Source organism: Nerophis ophidion, linkage group LG16, assembly GCF_033978795.1.
Source record: "Nerophis ophidion isolate RoL-2023_Sa linkage group LG16, RoL_Noph_v1.0, whole genome shotgun sequence".
Lineage (NCBI taxonomy): Eukaryota > Metazoa > Chordata > Actinopteri > Syngnathiformes > Syngnathidae > Nerophis > Nerophis ophidion.
The window spans coordinates 9,214,795-9,235,004 of NC_084626.1; the positions used below are offsets into that span (position 1 = coordinate 9,214,795).

Here is a 20,210-nt window from a genome sequence, read left to right on the forward strand (position 1 = left end):
TACTAGCATACCGACTGAAATTGCAGAACTTCTGGATGGTGATGTTTTTTCTGCGTGCATAAAATATTGTACCTTTTGCTCGGATTTCGAAAGGTTGATAAGGAAATGCTCACTTTGGGTTGTCTTTAAATAGTTGAAGATTTGATATGGAGGGGTCTGATTTGACCACTAACCGGTCTGATAGAAATACCTACTGGGGCTCCCATGTGGGTGTGTTGGGAGGATAAATTAATTGTATTCATCATCATGCCTTCTATAAATATTGCAATTTTTTTGTGCAGACAAATGTTTTTTGACGTGTGAGAGACAAATTGTAGTTTTGGTTGTCTCTTCAGCCTTTCTCAGAGTGGACGCTGCTTCCTGGCGTGACTCGTCTTTAAAAACAGCTTGTTTTATTGACTTTCTACGTCTCTCATTACAGAAAATCGGTTTGTCTGCAACCAAGAATATGCTAACAATAGTGATAAGAGAATAATTCTTCTTTGGGGGCGTGATCGAAGCTTGTTGGGACGCACTGCTGTCAGACACAAAGCTCGCCATGCCATGCACACGATTTTGTCTGAGCATGTCTCGCCAAAACACCAGCTGAGCCCAGTGGACACTGTGCTGGTGCGAGGACGCTCCACCTCGGCCCAGGGTTGTACCGGTCTTTTTGAAAAAGGTAATAATACCATCACTGGTTCAGATATGAAAACTTTGTAACAGCTTTACTTCCTATATTTAATCTAGTTCAATGCCTTCTTGGTGATGCATCAAAGAGGATCTCACACCAAATCGTGGTTTGCCTTTTTTTAAGGAAAACGTTGCAAATAAAATATTTTTTGTGTTCCCTTCAATGTAAAATGGTATTCCTTAGAGGAATTTATTTTCATAAGTACAATTCACTTTGGAATATCCATGTAGAAGTCAATGTGACATTACTGACACCTAGTGACCAGTCAGTGTAAAACTACTACATATCATAATGTTTCTCTTTAAAAAATGCCATAAATTCAACTCATCGTCAACTATTGGCATAATCTAATTTCAACTATTAAATCTTTAGTCGAAGACACCTCTAGGAAAAAAAACATACATCCTAGTATGGGCGCTTACCTTACAGTATGAAAGCCCACCACCAACTCATCCAGTAACCGGTTGTTTCGCAGATCTTGCTCTGTCGCTTGCTGGAAGAAAAGACAAATATTTCCTATAAATGCACCTTAGATGACTATGACTACTCAGTTTGGGGATAATGTCATGGTTCAAACTTACTGTATTGCAAACTGGACACTGCAGCTTATAGGAGAAGAATTTTCTGATGCACAACGAGCAGACTGCAATACAAAGACAAATCTAAGCGCAAGTACTACATCATTCTTATTTGATTACATTTGTGGAAACCAGCAGACAATGGCATGGAGCACTGCAGAGTAGGGCTGGGCGATCAAATGATTGTGATCAATGATCGCGAATAATTTGAGTTCGATCACGGTAATCAGCTTTTAGCATTTTTACCTTGATCAAACATGGCGGAAATGTTTGTTAGAAGTTACCGAAATAGTAAATAGTAGCAACAACGCTTGGTATTCTCCTGCATCCATCCATTTTCTACCGCTTGTCCCTTTCAGGGTCGCGGGGGGTGCTGGAGCCTCTCAGCTGCATTCAGGGGGAAGGCGGGGTACACCCTGGACAAGTCGCCACCTCAAGGCAGGAATCCGGTTACGTCTTCAACACATGGCTGCGATTGTTGTGTTCCCCTCCAACGCAGGAAACAAGCAGGAGTAGCGTGGAGGTAAAATGAAGTCTTAATAAATTAAGGCAGGATCAAAAATACAAACTGAGGACGCTAGCAAGCGTGGAGCTAAACAAAACCAAAATGTCACAAAGGGTGAAAAAATGAGGAAAGCAAGACTGTACAAAAAAACACTAGAGCGAGGAGGAAAAAAATGGGAGAACATAACTCTTGCCTATTGCAAACAGTGACCCCGCAACTGATGCTAGGTGCCAGGAAACTATAAAGATGACTGATTAACCAAAACACCCGGTGGGAAAACAAATTGTTAAACAAAAACAGGTGAGGAGAATCAGTGCCCATGGAAACAGACAGTAAACAGGGAAAGAGGGTGCAACCAGGAAACAGACGAAGACAGGAACAACTCCCAAACATAAATTATGCCATGACCTGAGTGACAGGTCATGACAAATCCACCTTAATTGACCGTAATCCAGTGTGTGTCTATGAGTTTGTGTACGTTTCTGTGTGTTTTTGTGAAAATATTTGTGTCCACGTGAGCACGACCTCTCGTTCCACCATCGCAAAAGTGAGGCTCTTGATGACGTAATTAATGTCTAATCAGCGTTGTACCTCAAAGAACAAAATAAAGAAATATGACTAACTCTAATATACAAGTTGTAACACAGCATTGACAAGGAGCAGGGGCTTCAGTGACACACTTTAGTTTCATTATCTGCGGAAGCCCACCAGTAATCCTAGTAAAAAAAATGGTAAATGGTTGTACTTGTATAGCGCTTTTCTACCCCTTTTTAAGGAGCCCAAAGCGCTTTGACAGTATTTCCATTCACCCATTCACACACTGACAGAGGGAGCTGCCATGCAAGGCGCTAACCAGGGTCCATCAGGAGCAAGGGTGAAGTGTCTTGCCCAAGGACATAACGGATGTGACTAAGATGGTAGAAGGTGGTGATTGAACCAGTAACCCTCAGATTGCTGGCAGGGCCACTCTCCCAACTTCGCCACGCCGTCCCCCCAATCCTGCCTTGAATGCCGACTAGCAGGCACTCAAAAAATGTCTTAGTTACTGAACTATCGTATCCGTCCCGACTGGCAGAATAAACACACTCACTAATGTAATTAGAAAAAAGTTCTAAATATTTTTAATCAGACTTTATATTCATGTGTCTTCAGAGATTCAACCCTTCTGATATAACATGTCCAAACAACTCTGCAGACACTTTATGCAACTCCTTGTTGGGTTTGTGGATAAAAAACATTTTGCTCCTGAAATAATCATTAAAACTTGTGTTGTGTTGTTACACATTATTTTACAGTAACTCAAATTCAAACTACACTTTAATGTACTTTTATTAAATATAAGATAGAGTATTTGGGTTTTTAAAAAAACTCCACAATCTGGGTAACCGCTTTCCGTTTCCTGGATGTCATCTACATTAATAAAAGAAAAATCTAAGGAAGAGAATTCCTCTGTCATCTTCCACTAGTTTTTATTAATATATACAGTCGTAGTCAAAACTTGACATACACTTGTAAGGAACATAATGTTATAGATGTCTGAGTTTCCAATAATTTCTACAACTCGTATTTTTTTGTGATAGTGATTGGAGCACATAATCGATGGTCACAAAAGAAATTCACCAAGTTTGGTTCTTTTATGAATTTATTATGGGTCTACTGAAAGTGAAAATGTGAACAAATATACTGGGTCAAAAGTATACATACAGCAATGTTAATATTTGTTTACATGTCCCTTAGCATGTTTCACTACAATAAGGCACTTTTTGACCACATAACTTTCATCCAGAAGGTCCATGTGATGTCAGATGAAACAAAAATTGAGCTGTTTGGCTACAATACCCAGCAATGTTTGGAGGAGAAAAGGTGAGGCCTTTAATCCGAGGAACACCATGCCTACCGTGAAACATTTTGACCCAGCAGATTTGGTCACATTTTCAGTAGACTCATAGTAAATTCGTAAAACAACAAAACTTCATGTTTTTTTGTGATAGTGTGCTCCAATCACACTATCACAAAAAAATAAGAATTTTGAAAATTATTGGAAACTCAAGACAGCCATGACATTGTGAGTTGAAACCCCGGCCGAGTCATACAAAAGACTATAAAAATGGGACCCGTTACCTCCCTGTTTGGCACTCAGCATCAAAGGTTGGAATTGGCGGTTGAACCAGCAAAAATGATTCCCGGGCGTTGCAACCGCTGCTACTCACTGCTCCCCTCACCTCCCAGGGTATCAAGGGTGATGGGTCAAATGCTGACAATCATTGCTACTTTAATTTTATGTCCTTTACAAGTGGATGTAAACTTTTGACCATGACTGTAAATCGCCCACTTGAATATTCCCTTCGACTCGCTCGTCGTCATTTGGGATGTTGTGATTTCCCTCCCTGGTTCAATGACCCGCCCTGTCTTGCTTCTGATTGGCCTGCCCGTAATGTTTTGCCCTAATCCTGAATTTTCCCCAGGGATCGATAAAGTACTTTCTATTCTATTCTATTCCATTCTAATTGTAACCAATCATGACTCATCATAGTAACATAACCAACCAATCATGCATTTTCTTACACATAAATCAATCATCACAATGTATGTCCCCTGCCCGTGAAATTGCTTCGCTACGAAGCTTCGATTTTTAGGTTAAAATTTTTTAATGGAAACCCGTAGTTTTTACCACTGGATTATAAAAAAATACTCATTATGGGAAAACCGTACTTGTTGTCAGGTATAGCAAAGAAACGGAACAAGATTTTAAAACACATTGTAGGTCGGAAAAAAACTAAGAAAAACAGAAAATATTTTTTTATAATTTTATATAGATAAAAAAGACGGATTTCTGACTGTAGACGGAAAAATCACATACCTAATAATTTACTATTTGAACGTATTGTTGAACAAGTGTTAATTTGAAATTAAAGTCTTATAGTATTCACTACAACACTGATACTTTGTTTACCGTGGAATGTTTGTGAACTTTTGACAGGAAAAAAAGATTGAGTTTTTTTGCCCTGAGAAAATGTACCAAAAAGGAAACAAAACCTTCGCCCTAAAACCAAGTACGAACCGCAGCGTGAGTCACCTGTACTAATGCACTTCTAGTAAACACATTTATAGATATGAACAAAATGACAGTTGCCAGCTGTTAGCATATATTACCACAATCAAACATGCACTAGACAATCCGCCTTTAATTAAAACAAAAATAAATGTGACATTAATAAAGAATTATGAAAAAAAAATTGATAATTTTTCTTTTTTTTTGCCGTATCACCCAGCCCCACTGCAGAAGCCACAGCGGTGTATGTGGGTGTTGAAATTTTGTTTGTTTTGTTGTTTATGCATTGTGTGCTGTTAAGTAGAAAAGGCACCCCTGAAGTGGCAGCTCTGTACTCTTTAATGTCTTGTATGTTGTTTATGCTCTTTGAAGTTTCCACTCTTGTTTTCATGTTATTTTAGAATAAAATAGAATACAATAGAATAGAATAAAATGTACTTTATTGATCCCTGGGGGAATTTCAGCACCACAGTTCGCTCCCAATAGACAATAATAATAATAAATAATATAGTATATATAATATATTATATATATATATATATATTATATAGTATATGACTAATATAAATATATTCTATATATATATTCTACATTTAAGTGCAGTCAAGAAGGAATATATTCATTATACAGTCTGATGGCTGTCGGAGTCTGAGCCTTCCACTGAGCGTGCTCAATCTCTCCGCAAGGTCCAAGTGTAGTGGGTGGGAGGTGTTGTCCATGATGGCTAAGAGTTTTGCTAGACTTCTTCTCTCTGACACCACGGCCAGGGAGTCTAGCTCCACTCCCACCACGTTACTGGCCTTCTTTACCAGCTTGTCCAGTCTGTTTGCATCCCTCACTCTCAGCCCGCTGCCCCAGCAGGCCACGGCGTACAAGAAGGCGCCGGCCACCACCGACTCGTAGAACATCTTCAACACCTTTGTACAAACGTTGAAGGATCCTAGCCTCCTGAGGAAGTAGAAGCGGCTCTGTCCCTTCTTGTGGAGTGCCTCAGCGTGTTTTGACCCAGTCAGCTTGTTGTTGATGTGTACAGCAAGGTATTTATAATCCTCAACCCTGTCCACATCCACCCCACTGATGGAAACAGGGGTCGTCTAAGTACTCCTCCTCCTTCCCAGGTCCACAACCAGCTCCTTGGTCTTTGTCACATTGAGCTGGAGGTGGTTCTTTCCACATCATGTGACGAAATCCTCCACCAGTGCCCTGTATTCCTCGTCATCACCATCTTCAATACACCCCACTATTGCAGAGTCATCAGAAAATTTCAGAAGGTGGCAGGACTCTGACTGATAGTGGAAATTGGTGTAGATGGTGAAGAGGAAGGGGGAGAGGACTGTGCCCTGCGGGGACCCGGTGTTGCTGACCAGCCTGTCAGACACACAGTCCTGCAGTCGCACGTCCTGTGGTCTGTCAGTCAGGTAATCTACAACCCAGGACACCAAGGGGGGCCTCCATCTGCATCGTCTCCAACTTCACACTTGGTAGCCCAAGCCGTATGGTATCGTAAGCACTGGAGAAGTCAAAAAACATTACCCTCACACTGCTCGCAGGCTTGTCTAGGTGGGTGTGGACTTTGTTCAGCAGGTAGATGACTGCGTCCTCCACTCCCAGTCGTGGCTGGTAGGCAAATTGGAGTGGGTCCAGGTGGGGCTTGACTGTAGAGCGGAGTTGTTCCAGGACCAACCTCTCCATGGTCTTCATGATATGGGAGGTTAGAGCCACCGTCCTGTAGTCCTTGGACGTGCTGGGTCGCGTGCAATTGGGGATGGGGACCACGCATGAGGTTTTCCAGTGTGGGGACTTTCTGCAGTCTATGGCTCATGTTGAAGATGTGCTGGAGCACACCACACAGCTGTGGGGCACAGGGTTTGAGCACCCTGGGGCTCACAGCGTCAAGACCCGCGGCCTTGCCTGTGTTTAACTTATTTAGCTGTGCATTCACCTGTTCTGCAGACAGACACACTGGGGGGGTCTCAGGTGCTTGGGGTTTGTGGACTTTTTGCAGGTGCACTTCAACCACATAATTTCCTCATTGTGGGATAAACAAAAGCCTATCCTGTCCTACTTTATTCTCATTTTAAACTAAACAGTCTTGTGTTATTTATCTTGTCTACACCAAAAGAAAACAATGTATTTCTCTTCGCACCCATGCGTTTAAAATTATTTAATTTGTATTGAATACATTTTTTTTGAAAAACCTACAGGAAACCATTTCTTTCTAATCGTGGCCATGCATAATTTAGTTTTTATTGAATGAATATAAAAACTGTTCTGTACTTACAATTGTGAGAGCACTTGGTCATCATTGAAATATTAAGGAAGTCCATACAAATGGGACATCGCAGCAAATCGTCAACATTCTGGAAACGGGAAAGAAAAATACAAAACCATCATTAACCACAATATTGCAATATGACACAGGCACGTTATACGAAAACATAAATATCATGATTGTTACTTGCATTCATTGTGAAGAGAAATAATGGCAGCAATTAAATTTCAAAATCAACATTTTAAAAACTGAAATTACACAGCCTTGGAATCAGTGCATAACTTGGAATTGTATGTGTATGGGTACGAAAAGTATTCAGACTCCTTTACATTGTTGACTGTTTCATTGCAGCCATTTGCTAAAATCAATAAAAGTTCATTTTATTTCTCGTTAATGTAAACTTAGCACCACATCTTGACAAAAAACAGAAATATAGAATTTTTTTTAATGTATTAAAAATGAAAATACCTCAAAAATCACATGTAGATAAGTATTCAGACCCTTTGCCCTTTGTTTTTGAATACAATGCCACAAGTTTGGCACACCTATCTTTGGCAGTTATGCTAATTCCTCTTTGCCCATTCCTTATTGCAGCACCTCTTGAGCTCCATCAGATTGGATGTTAAAAGCAAGCATTGGTTTTCATTCAGGATGCCTCTGTACATTGCTGTTTTCATCTTAGTCTAGTCAGGAAAGTGACCAAGAACCTGCCAGAAGGATAACCATCTCTGCAGCAATCCACCAATCAGGCATATATGGTAGTGTGGCCAAACACTCCAAAATGCATATGAAAGACTCTCAGAATATGAGAAACAAAATGATCTGGTCTGATGAGACAAAGCTCTTTGCCGTGAATGCCAGGTGTCATGCTTGAAGGAAACCAGGCATCGCTCATCAGCACACCATTACCATCCCTACAGTGAAGCATGGTGGTGGCAGCATCATGCTGTGGGAATGGTTTTCAGCTGTAGGAACTGGGAGACCAGTCAGGATAGAGGTAAAAATAAATGCAGCAATATACAGAGACATCCTGGATGAAAACCAACGCTTTCCATGCTTGGGAGGTGCTGCAAAGAAGAATGGGCAAGGAGGAATGGGCGAAACTGCCTAAAGATATGTATGCCAAGCATGTGGAATTGTATTCAAAAACACTAGATGTTGTAAATTTTGCCAAAGGTGAATGTGAGTGTGAATGTTGTCTGTCTATCTGTGTTGGCCCTGCGATGAGGTGGCGACTTGTCCAGGGTGTACCCTGCCTTCCGCCCGATTGTAGCCGAGATAGACGCCAGCGCCCCCCGCGACCCCGAAAGGGAATAAGCGGTAGAAAATGGATGGATGGATGGATTGACAAAGTATTGAGCAAAGGGTCTGAATACATATGTAAATGTGATTTCAAGTTTTAAATATTAAAAAAAAAAAAAAATAGCGAAAATGTATACATGTCTGTTTTTTGTCAAATGGCTACAATGAAACAAAGAGTGAAACATTTTATACAGTTGGGCAAAAAAGTATTTAGTCAGCCACTGCTTGTGCAAGTTCTCCCACTTAAAATGATGACAGAGGTCTGTAATTTTCATCATAGGTACACTTCAACTGTGAGAGACAGAATGTGAAAAAAAAAAACAGGAATTGACATTGTAGGAATTTTAAAGAATTTATTTGTAAATTATGGTGGGAAATAAGTATTTGGTCACTTCAAACAAGGAAGATCTCTGGCTCTCACAGACCTGTAACTTCTTCTTTAAGATGCTCTTCTGTCCTCGACTTGTTACCTGTATTAATGGAACCTGTTTGAACTCGTTATCTGTATAAAAGACACCTGTCCACAGCCTCAAACATTCAGACTCCAAACTCCACTATGGCCAAGACCAGAGAGCTGTCGAAGGGCACCAGGAAAATAATTGTAGACCTGCACCAGACTGGGAAGTGTGAATCTACAATAGGCAAGCAACTTGGTGTGAAAAAATCAACTACGGGAGCAATTATCAGAAAAGGGAAGACATACAAGACCAATGATAATTTCCCTCGATCTGGGGCTCCACGCAAGATCTCATCCCGTGGGGTCAAAATGATCATGAGAACGGTGAGCAAAAACCCCAGAACCACACGGGGGGATCTGGTGAATGACCTGCAGAGAGCTGGGACCAAAGTAACAAAGGTTACCATCAGTAACACACTACGCCGACAGGGAATCAAATCCCGCAGTGCCAGACATGTCCACCTGCTTAAGCCAGTGCATGTCCAGGCCCGTCTGTAGTTTGCCAGAGAGCACATGGATGATACAGCAGAGGATTGGGAGAATGTCATGTGGTCAGATGAAAACAAAATAGAACTTTTTGGTATAAACTCAACTCGTCGTGTTTGAAGGAAGAATAATACTGAGGTGCATCCCAAGAACACCATTCCTACTGTGAAGGATGGGGGTGGAAACATCATGCTTTGGGGCTGCTTTTCTGCTAAGGGGACAGGACAACTGATCCGTGTTGAGGAAAGAATTAATGGGGCCATGTATCGTGAGATTTTAAGCCAAAACCTCCTTCCATCAGTGAGAGCTTTGAAGATGAAACGTGGCTGGGTCTTCCAGCATGACATTGATCCCGAACACACCGCCCGGGCAACAAAGTGTAGGAGCATATGAAAGTCCTGGAGTGGCCTAACCAGTCTCCAGACCTCAACCCCATTGAATATCTGTGGAGGGAGTTGCTCGGCGACAGCCCCAAAACATCTCTGCTTTCGAGAAGATCTGCATAGAGAAATGGGCCAAACTACCAGTTACTGTGTCTGCAAACCTGGTAAAGACCTATAGTAATTGTTTGACCTCTGTTATTGCCAACAAAGGTTATATTACAAAGTATTGAGTTGAATTTTTGTTATTGACCAAATACTTATTTTCCACCATAATTTACAAATACATTCTTTAAAATTCCTACAATGTGAATTCCTGGATTTTTGTTTTCACATTCTGTCTCTAACAGTTGAAATGTACCTATGATGAAAATTACAGTGGGAGAACTTGCACAATCGGTGGCTGACTAAATACTTGTTTGCCCCATTGTATACACACATATATATACACGTGCATATACATGGATACATATGGCATATACACACCTATACATGTAGTGTATATACACACATATAACGCACTAATAGACCCCCATACCATCACAGATGCTGGCTCTTGAACTTTTCGCCTATAACAATCCAAATGGTTATTTTCCTCTGTGTTCTGGAGGACACCACGTCCTCTGTTTCCAAATATAATTTGAAATGTGGACTCGTCAGACCACAGAAGGCCTTTCCACTTTCCATCAGTCCATCTGAAGTGACCTCGGGCCCAGCCAAGCCGGCGGCGTTTCAGGATATTGTTGATAAATGGGTTTGGCTTTATATAGAAGAGCTTTAACTTGCATTTACAGATGTAGCGACCAACTATAGTTACTGACAGTGGTTTTATGAAGTATTCCTGAGCCCATGTGGTGATATCCTTTACACACTACCACCTAAGGGATCAAAAGTCTGTAATATCATCGCTTATGTGCAGTGATTTCTCCAGATTCTCTGAACTTTTTGATGATTTTACGGACCGTAGATGGTAAAATCCTTAAATTCCTTGCAATAACTCGTTGAGAAATGTTGTTCTAAAACTGTTCAACAATTTCCTCACAATGGTTACCCTCGCCCCATTCTTGTTTGTGAATTACTTAGCATTTCATGGAAGCTGCTTTATACCCAATCATGGCACCCAACTGTTCCCAATTAGCCTGCACACCTGTGGGATGTTCCATGTAAGTGTTTGATGAGCATTCCTCAACTTTTTCAGTATTTATTGCCACCTTTCCCAACTTTTTTGTCACGTGTTGCTGGTATCAAATTCTAAAGTTAATGATTTGAAAAAAAAAAATTTTTTTATCAGTTTGAACATCAAATATGTTGTCTTTGTAGCATATTCAACTGAATATGGGTTGAAAATGATTTGCAAATCATTGTATTCCGTTTATATTTACATCTAACACATTTTCCCAACTCATATGGAAACGGGGTTTGTATATACAGAAATATATACATACATACATATATATGTTTATATAGAGTCGTGGTCAAAAGTTTATATACACTTATGAAGGACATAATGTCATGGCTGTCTTGAGTTTCCAATAATGTCTACAACTTTTATTATTTTGTGATAGAGTGATTATAGCACATACTTGTTTGTCACAAAAAAAAATGTATGAAGTTTGGTTCTTTTATGAACTTATTATGGGTCCACTGGAAATGTGACCTAATCTGCTGGGTCAAAAGTATACGTACAGCAACATACATGATCAATTTTGGTGATGCAGAAAAGTTCCAATTAAATCAAATTAACTTCATAGCATGGCCTCTTAACTTCATGTGAGTGATTAGGATTGAAGACACCTGTTGACTTCTCTGAGCCCATTTAAATAGGGCCCATGTGATACAGTTAGACTCGGTTACAAACGCGACAATGGGAAGGAAAGTCAAAGGAACTCAGCACAGATCTGAAAAAAATAATGATTGACTTGAACAAATCAGGAAAGTCCCTTGGAGCCATTTCAAAGCAGCTTAATGTCCCAAAAGCAACTGTCCAGACATTTGTTCATAAGTATAAAGTGCATAGCACAGTTTTGTCACTGTCATGATCAGGAAGAAAATGCAAGCCATCACCTGCTGCTGAGAAAATTGGTCAGGATGATCAAAAGTCAACCAAGAACCACCAAAAAGCCGGACTTCAATGAATTGTAAGCTCCTGGAACACAGATGTCAGTGTCCACAGCCAAGCGTGTTTTGTATCGCCATGGACTGAGAGGCTACCATGCAAAAAGGAAGCCCTTGCTCCAGAAGCGACACCTTGTCTAAACTGTGCTGCTGATCACAAGACCTTCTGGAGGAAATTTCTATGGTCAGATGAAACAAAAATTTAACTCTTTGGCCACAATACCCCGCAATATGTTTGGAGGAGAACAGGTGAGGCCTTTAATCCCAAAAACACCATGTCTACTTTCAAGCATTGTGGTGGTAGTATTATGCCCTGGGACTGTTTTGCTGCCAATGGAACGGGGACGAGTAAATGGGACAATGAAAAAGGAGGATTACTTCCAAATTCGTCAGGACAACCTAAAATCATGAGCCCGGAGGTTGGGTCTTGGGCGCAGTTGGGTGTTCCAGCAGGATAATGACCCCAAACACACATCAAAAGTGGTAAAGGTATAGCTAAATCAGGCTAGATTTAAGTTTCAGAATGGCTTCCCCAAAGTCCTGACTTAAACCCAATTGAGAATTGATTGATTGATTGATTGTTTGATTGAAACTTTTATTAGTAGATATGTGTGTATATATATATATATATACATATACATACTTACATATATATACAAATATATGTGTATATATATATACATACTTACATATATATACAAATATATGTGTATATATATATACATGTACATATGTACACATATATATATATATACACACACACACACACACACACACACACACACATACATACATACATACATACATATATATATATATATGTGTGTATGTATGTATGTATGTGTATATATATATATATATATATGTATATATATATATATATATATATATATATACATACATATATACATATACACACACACACACACACACACACAAGGTTTCCCACACATTAATTTATTTGTGGCGGCCCGCCACGAAAGAATTACGGCCGCCACAAATAAAATAAAATTAAAATTAAAAAAATAAAATAAAATATAAATATATTTTTTTCGGCTTTTGACTCGCTCGACCGCTCATAAAAGCAATGGGACTCTGTCTGTGAATGGACCTTGTAGTTACATATTATATAAATATGTAAATATTATATAAATATGTATATAAATATGTACACAAAGTGTTGTAATTATATTCCAACTCCGCGTTCTTGCCGCCGGACCACACCACAAACAAATAGATGCCTGACCTGTGGGAAACACTGCACACACACACATACATATACATATACATATATATATATATATATATATATATATATATATATATATGTTATATATATATATATATATATATATATATATATATATATATATATATATATGTTATATATATACATTGGAGCCAGATGAGGTGGTTCGGGCATCTGGTCAGGATGCCACCCGAACGCCTCCCTAGGGAGGTGTTTAGGGCACGTCCAACCGGTAGGAGGCCACGGGGAAGACCCAGGACACGTTGGGAAGACTATGTCTCCCGGCTGGCCTGGGAACGCCTCGGGATCCCCCGGGAAGAGCTAGACGAAGTGGATGGGGAGAGGGAAGTCTGGGTTTCCCTGCTTAGGCTGTTGCCCCCGCGACCCGACCTCGGATAAGCGGAAGATGATGGATGGATGGATGGATATATAAATAAATATATACACACACATACATATATGTATATATACAGACATATATAGATAGATATAGTACTTTATTGATTCATTCAGGAGAGTTCCTTCAGGAAAATTGAAATTAAAAAAAAAATATATATATATATATATATATATATGTGTGTTTATATATAAGTTTATATATATGTATATATATAAGTTTATATATAAATTATATATATATATATATATATATATATATATATATATATTATATATATATATATATATACAGACCCACATATACATATATATACAAACACATATTGCTACAATTCTTTTTTCAAGTGTGCTGTGAATTTTAACCCCTTTTGATGACAACAAAGTAGGAACATCTGTGTCCTAAATATCAGCTTTCACTGTAATGTTTTGTTTATAAGTCGGACAAAGTGTGTCTGGGAACATTTAATCGTTGCTAAAGTGTTTGCATTTGCTAATAAAGGTTGTATTTCGTCTCGATTCGTTTTCGAATCCCTTTAATTACCAAAGACGACGGTTGTATAATAATGATTGACTTGAACAAAGCATTTTGTGATTATGTTTGCCAACAAATGTAAAATTAGTGATACTTCAACCATATGTTGTCTAGTTTTTAACATAAGTGTTACCGAACATGTTGTCATCGATTGAACAGTTAGTCAGTAAGTTAGCCAGTCCCTGGCAAAACATGTACGTAAAAACACGGCATGCAACTTACTTTCAAACATGTTATGGTTGGTGGTGCATCAGATTCCATTTTAAAATCAATGCTGGATAAATCGAGCGGTACTTCAGGCGTTACTAAACTTTCTTGCGGTTTGACAAACTAAAGTCCCGCTCACACAGCCACGAAGTGACGTCATATGACGACTTCCGCTCAAAACGTCACCCGGTGCGTAATTCGTATGCGTCTATGCTTTTTATCTACAACGTTTTCTAAACTTAATCGCAGGCAATTAAAGAGCAAACGTTGTTTTTTTTGCTATTCGAAAAGTATATTTGCGTCAGCAACGGAGAGGTATTTTTTAACTATACGTTTATTATTGTGATTGCACTTTATGTGACGCCTCTTTTTTAATACTCATGACTTCAAATGAAATGAGAAAAATATTCTAAAAACTCCCACCCCCAGTTCGAGGCAATTTGTCACACTAAAATGGCCACAACTCACCAGTCAATCACAGCTGGGCACAAATAGACAAACACACTCATATTCATTTTTTATTTCTTTTTATACATATATATTTTTTCATGCAAACAGAGAAATCTCAATGAAACCAAACATTTGAGTTCAATGTATCCCAACATGGTTTTTAACACATTTCTTCAAAGAAAGGGATTTTTATTAATATTAACAATAATTATCCATCCATCCATCCATTTCCCACCGCTTATTCCCTTTCGGGGTCGCGGGGGGCGCTGGCGCCTATCTCAGCTACAATTATAACTAATATTATTAAAAATAATTTTAGTATAACCATAATTTCCACTTTTATAACGACATTTAAAAATGAATCAGATTTTAAAAGGGTTATATCGTAACTTTTTTTTAACATTATAAACACTTCCTTGTGATCTATGTAACACATAATGGAGTTGTTGTTTTTTTACATTTTGCATAGATTTTGTTTTAGGGACCATTTCCATTTTTGGGCTCCATCTGAAAAAAGGTGTTTTGAAAGACAGAGTTATTAGATGCAATTGAACCTCTCCTCACCACGCTCCTTGCTAAGTAAACGCCCAGACAGCCATTTTTGTAGGTTGTTTTTTTTGCTTTTTTGCTTTTACCAGCTACACCTGTCAGGACCTTATGGACATAGTTGACCACCAGCATTCATCTGTTTTGAGAGACTTTCACCACACGCAAAACGTCCTTGAGGATATAGCGAGACCAGCAGGCTCACCGTGGTTTGTTGTCGGCACGAGGAGACGATGCAGGCGGAAGAGAGAAAGGATGCGAGGCTGCAATACTGGTACTATACACTAAGGACAAAGCTCTACAGCCTATGTGTCAACGTCAAGGCCCGCGGGCCAAATCCGGCCCATGAATGAAATATCTATCGCCCCCGGGATGATGTTTGATTAGTATTAAAACTGCCTGCTGCTGTTTTGTACGCACCAATACTCCATCAGTGTTGGGGCTCGGAATTTTCAAAATGGGGTACCAGGGATCCCATCAACTCATAAAAATGTGGTCCCAAAGTAAATTTTTGGGGTCCCACTTTTTTTGTAACCATTTTGAAAACAAATGATAAATCTATGCATTATCCTGTTATAGCTCACATTCTATATTGTGTTTTGAAAAAAGGTTGTCATAAACGTTACTTAATTCATAAAAAAACAGTACATGCATATGAAATTGTATTCAGTTATAAACATTCATTCACTTTCTACTTTTCTGCATTGATCTAAAATTTACCGATTTTTGTTTTTAATTTTTATTGTAATATTTTCAGAATGGGTTTGTTCTATTTTTGGCCAAAGTAAGACAAAGAAAACAATCTGAAGATGCCTTTAGTTTTTACTTTTAATGCCATGATTTTTATAGTCCGGCCCATGTGCTGTGCACAGATTTTCCTCCGTGCGGCCCCTGAGCTAAAATGAGTTTGACACCACTGCCTACAGTGTCTCTTCAATGTTAGATCTTGGATTCAGACATGTGTATAGTGACAATAAAAGGTTTTTCCATTTTGTAATCTATTGTTGTTTGCAACTCCACTGCACTGCTGCTTTGACCCCTTATAACACCAGCGCCCAATTTTTCCACTACAGCGGGGCCCGGGACCCACTGAAATGTTAACATAGAATTAGGAATCTTATGCTTCATTTTAATCGTATCTAATAATGATATCTCACTTACTCACTGTTTAACACACATTGTCAAATGATATCAAACCATATGTTAAGCACAAAGATTAAAATTAGGACTTAGATCAGACTGATTAGAAAAATAAATACGGCAATCAAATAAACTGTAAAAGGGGTACTCAAAAAATGACCAAAATAATGTACATACAGTGCTAAAATAAATTCATTCTATCTATATTACTAATAAGTAATATTTGTTTCTTAAATGAAAAGTTTACATGATTTAAGTGCAAATGAAACTACAGCTTCACCACCTTAATCATATTTTTTTATTCTTGAGAAACTTGTCCTTGACTTTACCTCTAGACTTTGTCTGGTTGTTTGATATTGTCTTTACTGCCCTAAGTGGTGCAAAAGTGTATTACAACTGAGTACCATTGCGGCCCATACAGACCACAGCTGAGTAAGAGATATTTTTTGGTGGCCCTCTAGGGCACGCTCGCGGCATAATAATGGGCCCCAGCCCTATGGCTAAGAAACCCTGTTTTAGCCAGGGCTGCCAAGCCTCTCACTTTTAAGTGTGACAGTCACGCAATTTAACCCGCTCTCACACCACACGCCCCACTTGACGTTTCTCACACTTATATTTTCCTATTCACTAGTATATTTGTTTTTTCCTAACAATAAACGTTTCCTTGTGACATTTCGTAGTTTGCAGCCGAGTGTGCAGCGACTGGGGTGGTAATCAGCACCTCCAAGTCAGATTCCATTGTTCTCGCCCGGAAAAGCGTGAAGTGCCATCTTCGGGTTGGGGAGGACATGTTGCCCCAAGTGGAGGAGTTCAAGTACCTTGGAGTCTTGTTCACGAGTGAAAGAAGAGTGGATCGTAAGATCGACAGGTGGATTGGTGCGGCGTCTTCAGTATTATGGACTCTGTATCGACCCTTTGTGGTGAAGAAGGAGTTGATCCGGAACGCAAAGCTCTCAATTTACTGGTCGACCTACATTCCCATGCTCACCTATGGTCATGAGCTTTGGGTTATGACCGAAAGGACAAGATCACGGGTACAGGCGGCCAAAATGAGTTTCTTCCACCGAGTGACGGGGCTTTTCCTTAGAGATAGGGTGAGAATAGAGCTGGGCGATATGGCCTTTTATCAATATCTCAATATTTTTAAGCCATATCACGATACACAATAAGTATCTCGATATTTTGCCTTAGCCTTGAATGAACACTTGATGCATATAATCACATCAGTATGATGATTCTATGTGTCTACATTAAAACATTCTTGTTCATGCTGGATTAATATATGCAGAGCGGGAAACCACAATTAAGTCAATTTACCAAAACTGTATTTATTAAGCAGTTATTAAGCAATGGCACAAACATTCATGTCATTTCAAAACAGAAAGTGCAAGATTGTCAGAGACATTTTAAAACGAGCTATTAGTGCATGACGTCACTAAAATGACATAAAACATAAAAAATTAAAGTGCACTTTTAGTACAGAACGCAACCACAATAGCTTAAAACAAATAAAGTGCACTTTTGTGCATGATGTCAAACAAGTTATTTCAATAACTGTCAAATAAAAATGAGCTGGGTAACAGGAAATCAAATAGTGAATGTCCTTTGCTATGTGGTAGGTTACTATGGAGGTTATTAAATCCTGTTGACTATGGAAATGGTTGCTTTGGCATTTTGTGGGTATGGCACTGAACAGAGATGTTGACATGCAGTTTCAAGCACTCGTCATTCTCTAGCAGGTGACTTTTCAAATGATGCCACAAATTAGCAGTAGGTGCTACTTTTGGTAACAAGGCTTTTGCCGCATCCTTGTTCGACAAACTACCGCCAGACGATGGACCCTGTCCAGTTTTTCTTGGGAATTCATTCTTCCTTCATTTGTTACCAGATTTGCATCTTCTTTCTGTCGTATTACCAATCGCACGACTCTGCTAGCATCACAGCTAATATTACCCATGCTGCTACCTCTCAAGAGAGGGCGTATGACGCGACAGTATGTGACGTATGTAAGAAGGTGCGCTTGTCTGTGAGAAGCAGATACAAGAAAGAGTGAGAAAAGCCTTTAGTGTAATGCCCGCAGCTAAAAGCAACTGGGTGAGAACGTACAGTGTATACTCGAATATCACGATATAGTCATTTTATATTTCGCACAGAGAAAAAAACCCGTGATGTATCGAGTATATCGATATATCGCCCAGTCCTAGGTGAGAAGCTCTGTTATCCGAGGGGAGCTCAAAGTAAAGCCGCTGCTCCTACACATCGAGAAGAGCCAGATGAGGTGGTTCGGCCATCTGGTCAGATTAACACCCGAGCACCTCTCTAGGGAGGTGTTTAGGGCACGTCCAACCGGTAGGAGCCCACGGGGAAAACCCAGGACACGTTGGCCTCAGGATCCCCTTGAAAAGAGCTGGACGAAGTGGCTGGGGTGAGGGAAGTCCGGGCTTCCCTGCTTAGGCTGCTGCTCCCGCGACCTGACCTCGGATAAGCGTAAGAGAATGGATGGATGGATGTCGTAGTTCGAGTAACTGATTGATTTACCGATTAACCAATCCGAAACCAATCCATACAGTTTTGGGCTTGAATCTAGCCAACCACGGAAGGCACAAGGCAATGTAAACCAATCAGAAGCAACCAAAGGCAGGTCTTGGCGTCTCTATCTTTCACACACACTGCAGCGCAGTATGTCAACTTGGCGACTTTCTTGCTAAATCTAGTAGCATTTCAACTCTTCCTAGCGACTTTCTGTCTCAAAAGCAACTAGCGACCAATCTAGAGATTTTTTGGGATGTTTTGGAGACATGAATGTGCTTACAACGCTGGTGTCCTCAACGTACGGCACCTGATGCTTTCCTCACAGAAGGTCCCCTGTCTGCTGAATTTCTGTTCTTCGAGAGCTTGTACTGAAAACACATTTTTCGTTGTACTTTCAAGTGCAATGACAATAAAGTTCCTTTGCGTTTCAGTCAAAGCAGGGAGGAGGCACACTCTGTACTAAGCGGCTGCTGTTTCTGCCATAATTGGTTTACAGTGTGAAATGAATGTTTCATCACTATCACACTTCAAAGAAAAACAAACCTATCTTTCATGTTACTTCAGATGAGGCTGATAGTTATTGTAGTGACTTGTTTTGGTTAAATAAAATTCCTGTGTTGGTTTCATCATGGAGACGTAGTGGCCTACAAACGCTAACAAAAAAATGGTGGTCTCGCGCAGAAAACTTTACAATATAGGGCAAACTTCAGACAGCTCACTTAGAGGAAGTGACAAGAAAGTACAAATATCTCCTTCATGCGTTTATGGTTTGACTTAAAATTTCCGGGACTAACGCCTATCCAGGCAGCACGGTGGTACAGGGGTTAGTGCATGTGCCTCACAATACGAAGGTTCTGAGTAGTCCTGAGTAGTTTCTGTGTGGAGTTTGCATGTTCTCCCCGTGACCGCGTGGGTTCCCTCTGGGTACTCCGGTTTCCTCCTACCTCCAAAGACATGCACCTGGGGATAGGTTGATTGGCAACACTAAATGGGCCCTAGTGTGTGATTGTGAGTGTGAATGTTGTCTGTCTATCTGTGCTGGCCCTGCGATGAGGTGACGACTCGTCTAGTGTGTACCCGGCCATCCGTCTGAATGCAGCAAGCGCTGGCAAATGGATAGATGGAATGATAATGCCAATCCCAAATTCACAAAAACAGGTTTCAATAGTAGGGAAGAAAGGTTGTTTTTTTAGAATAGGGCCCTTGTAAGCAAGCAAAGACAACTAACGTTTAAATACTGACTTGCAGTGGTGTTGTACAAATGTACAATGTGTCTATCTAAAGAGAATTAATATGTAAAACTAGACATCAAAAGTCAAACAAAAAACGCATTAA

General features: G+C 39.8%; 1 protein-coding gene across 2 annotated transcripts in view; it reads right to left on the reverse strand.

Annotated features, from left to right (window-relative positions):
• The window catches only part of rad18 (RAD18 E3 ubiquitin protein ligase), a 107,571-nt gene extending 93,184 nt beyond the window's left edge, over positions 1-14,387 (reverse strand). For both annotated transcript variants that reach the window (XM_061922696.1, XM_061922695.1), the window contains exons 1-4: positions 14,223-14,387; positions 7,090-7,168; positions 1,255-1,316; positions 1,096-1,166 (exon numbers count right to left, since the gene is read on the reverse strand). In XM_061922696.1, coding sequence (XP_061778680.1) covers positions 1,096-1,166; positions 1,255-1,316; positions 7,090-7,168; positions 14,223-14,261 — 251 coding nt within the window. In that variant the 5' untranslated portion in view covers positions 14,262-14,387. The remainder of the gene's footprint in view (positions 1-1,095; positions 1,167-1,254; positions 1,317-7,089; positions 7,169-14,222) is intronic.
• Between the last annotated feature and the right edge of the window lie 5,823 nt (positions 14,388-20,210).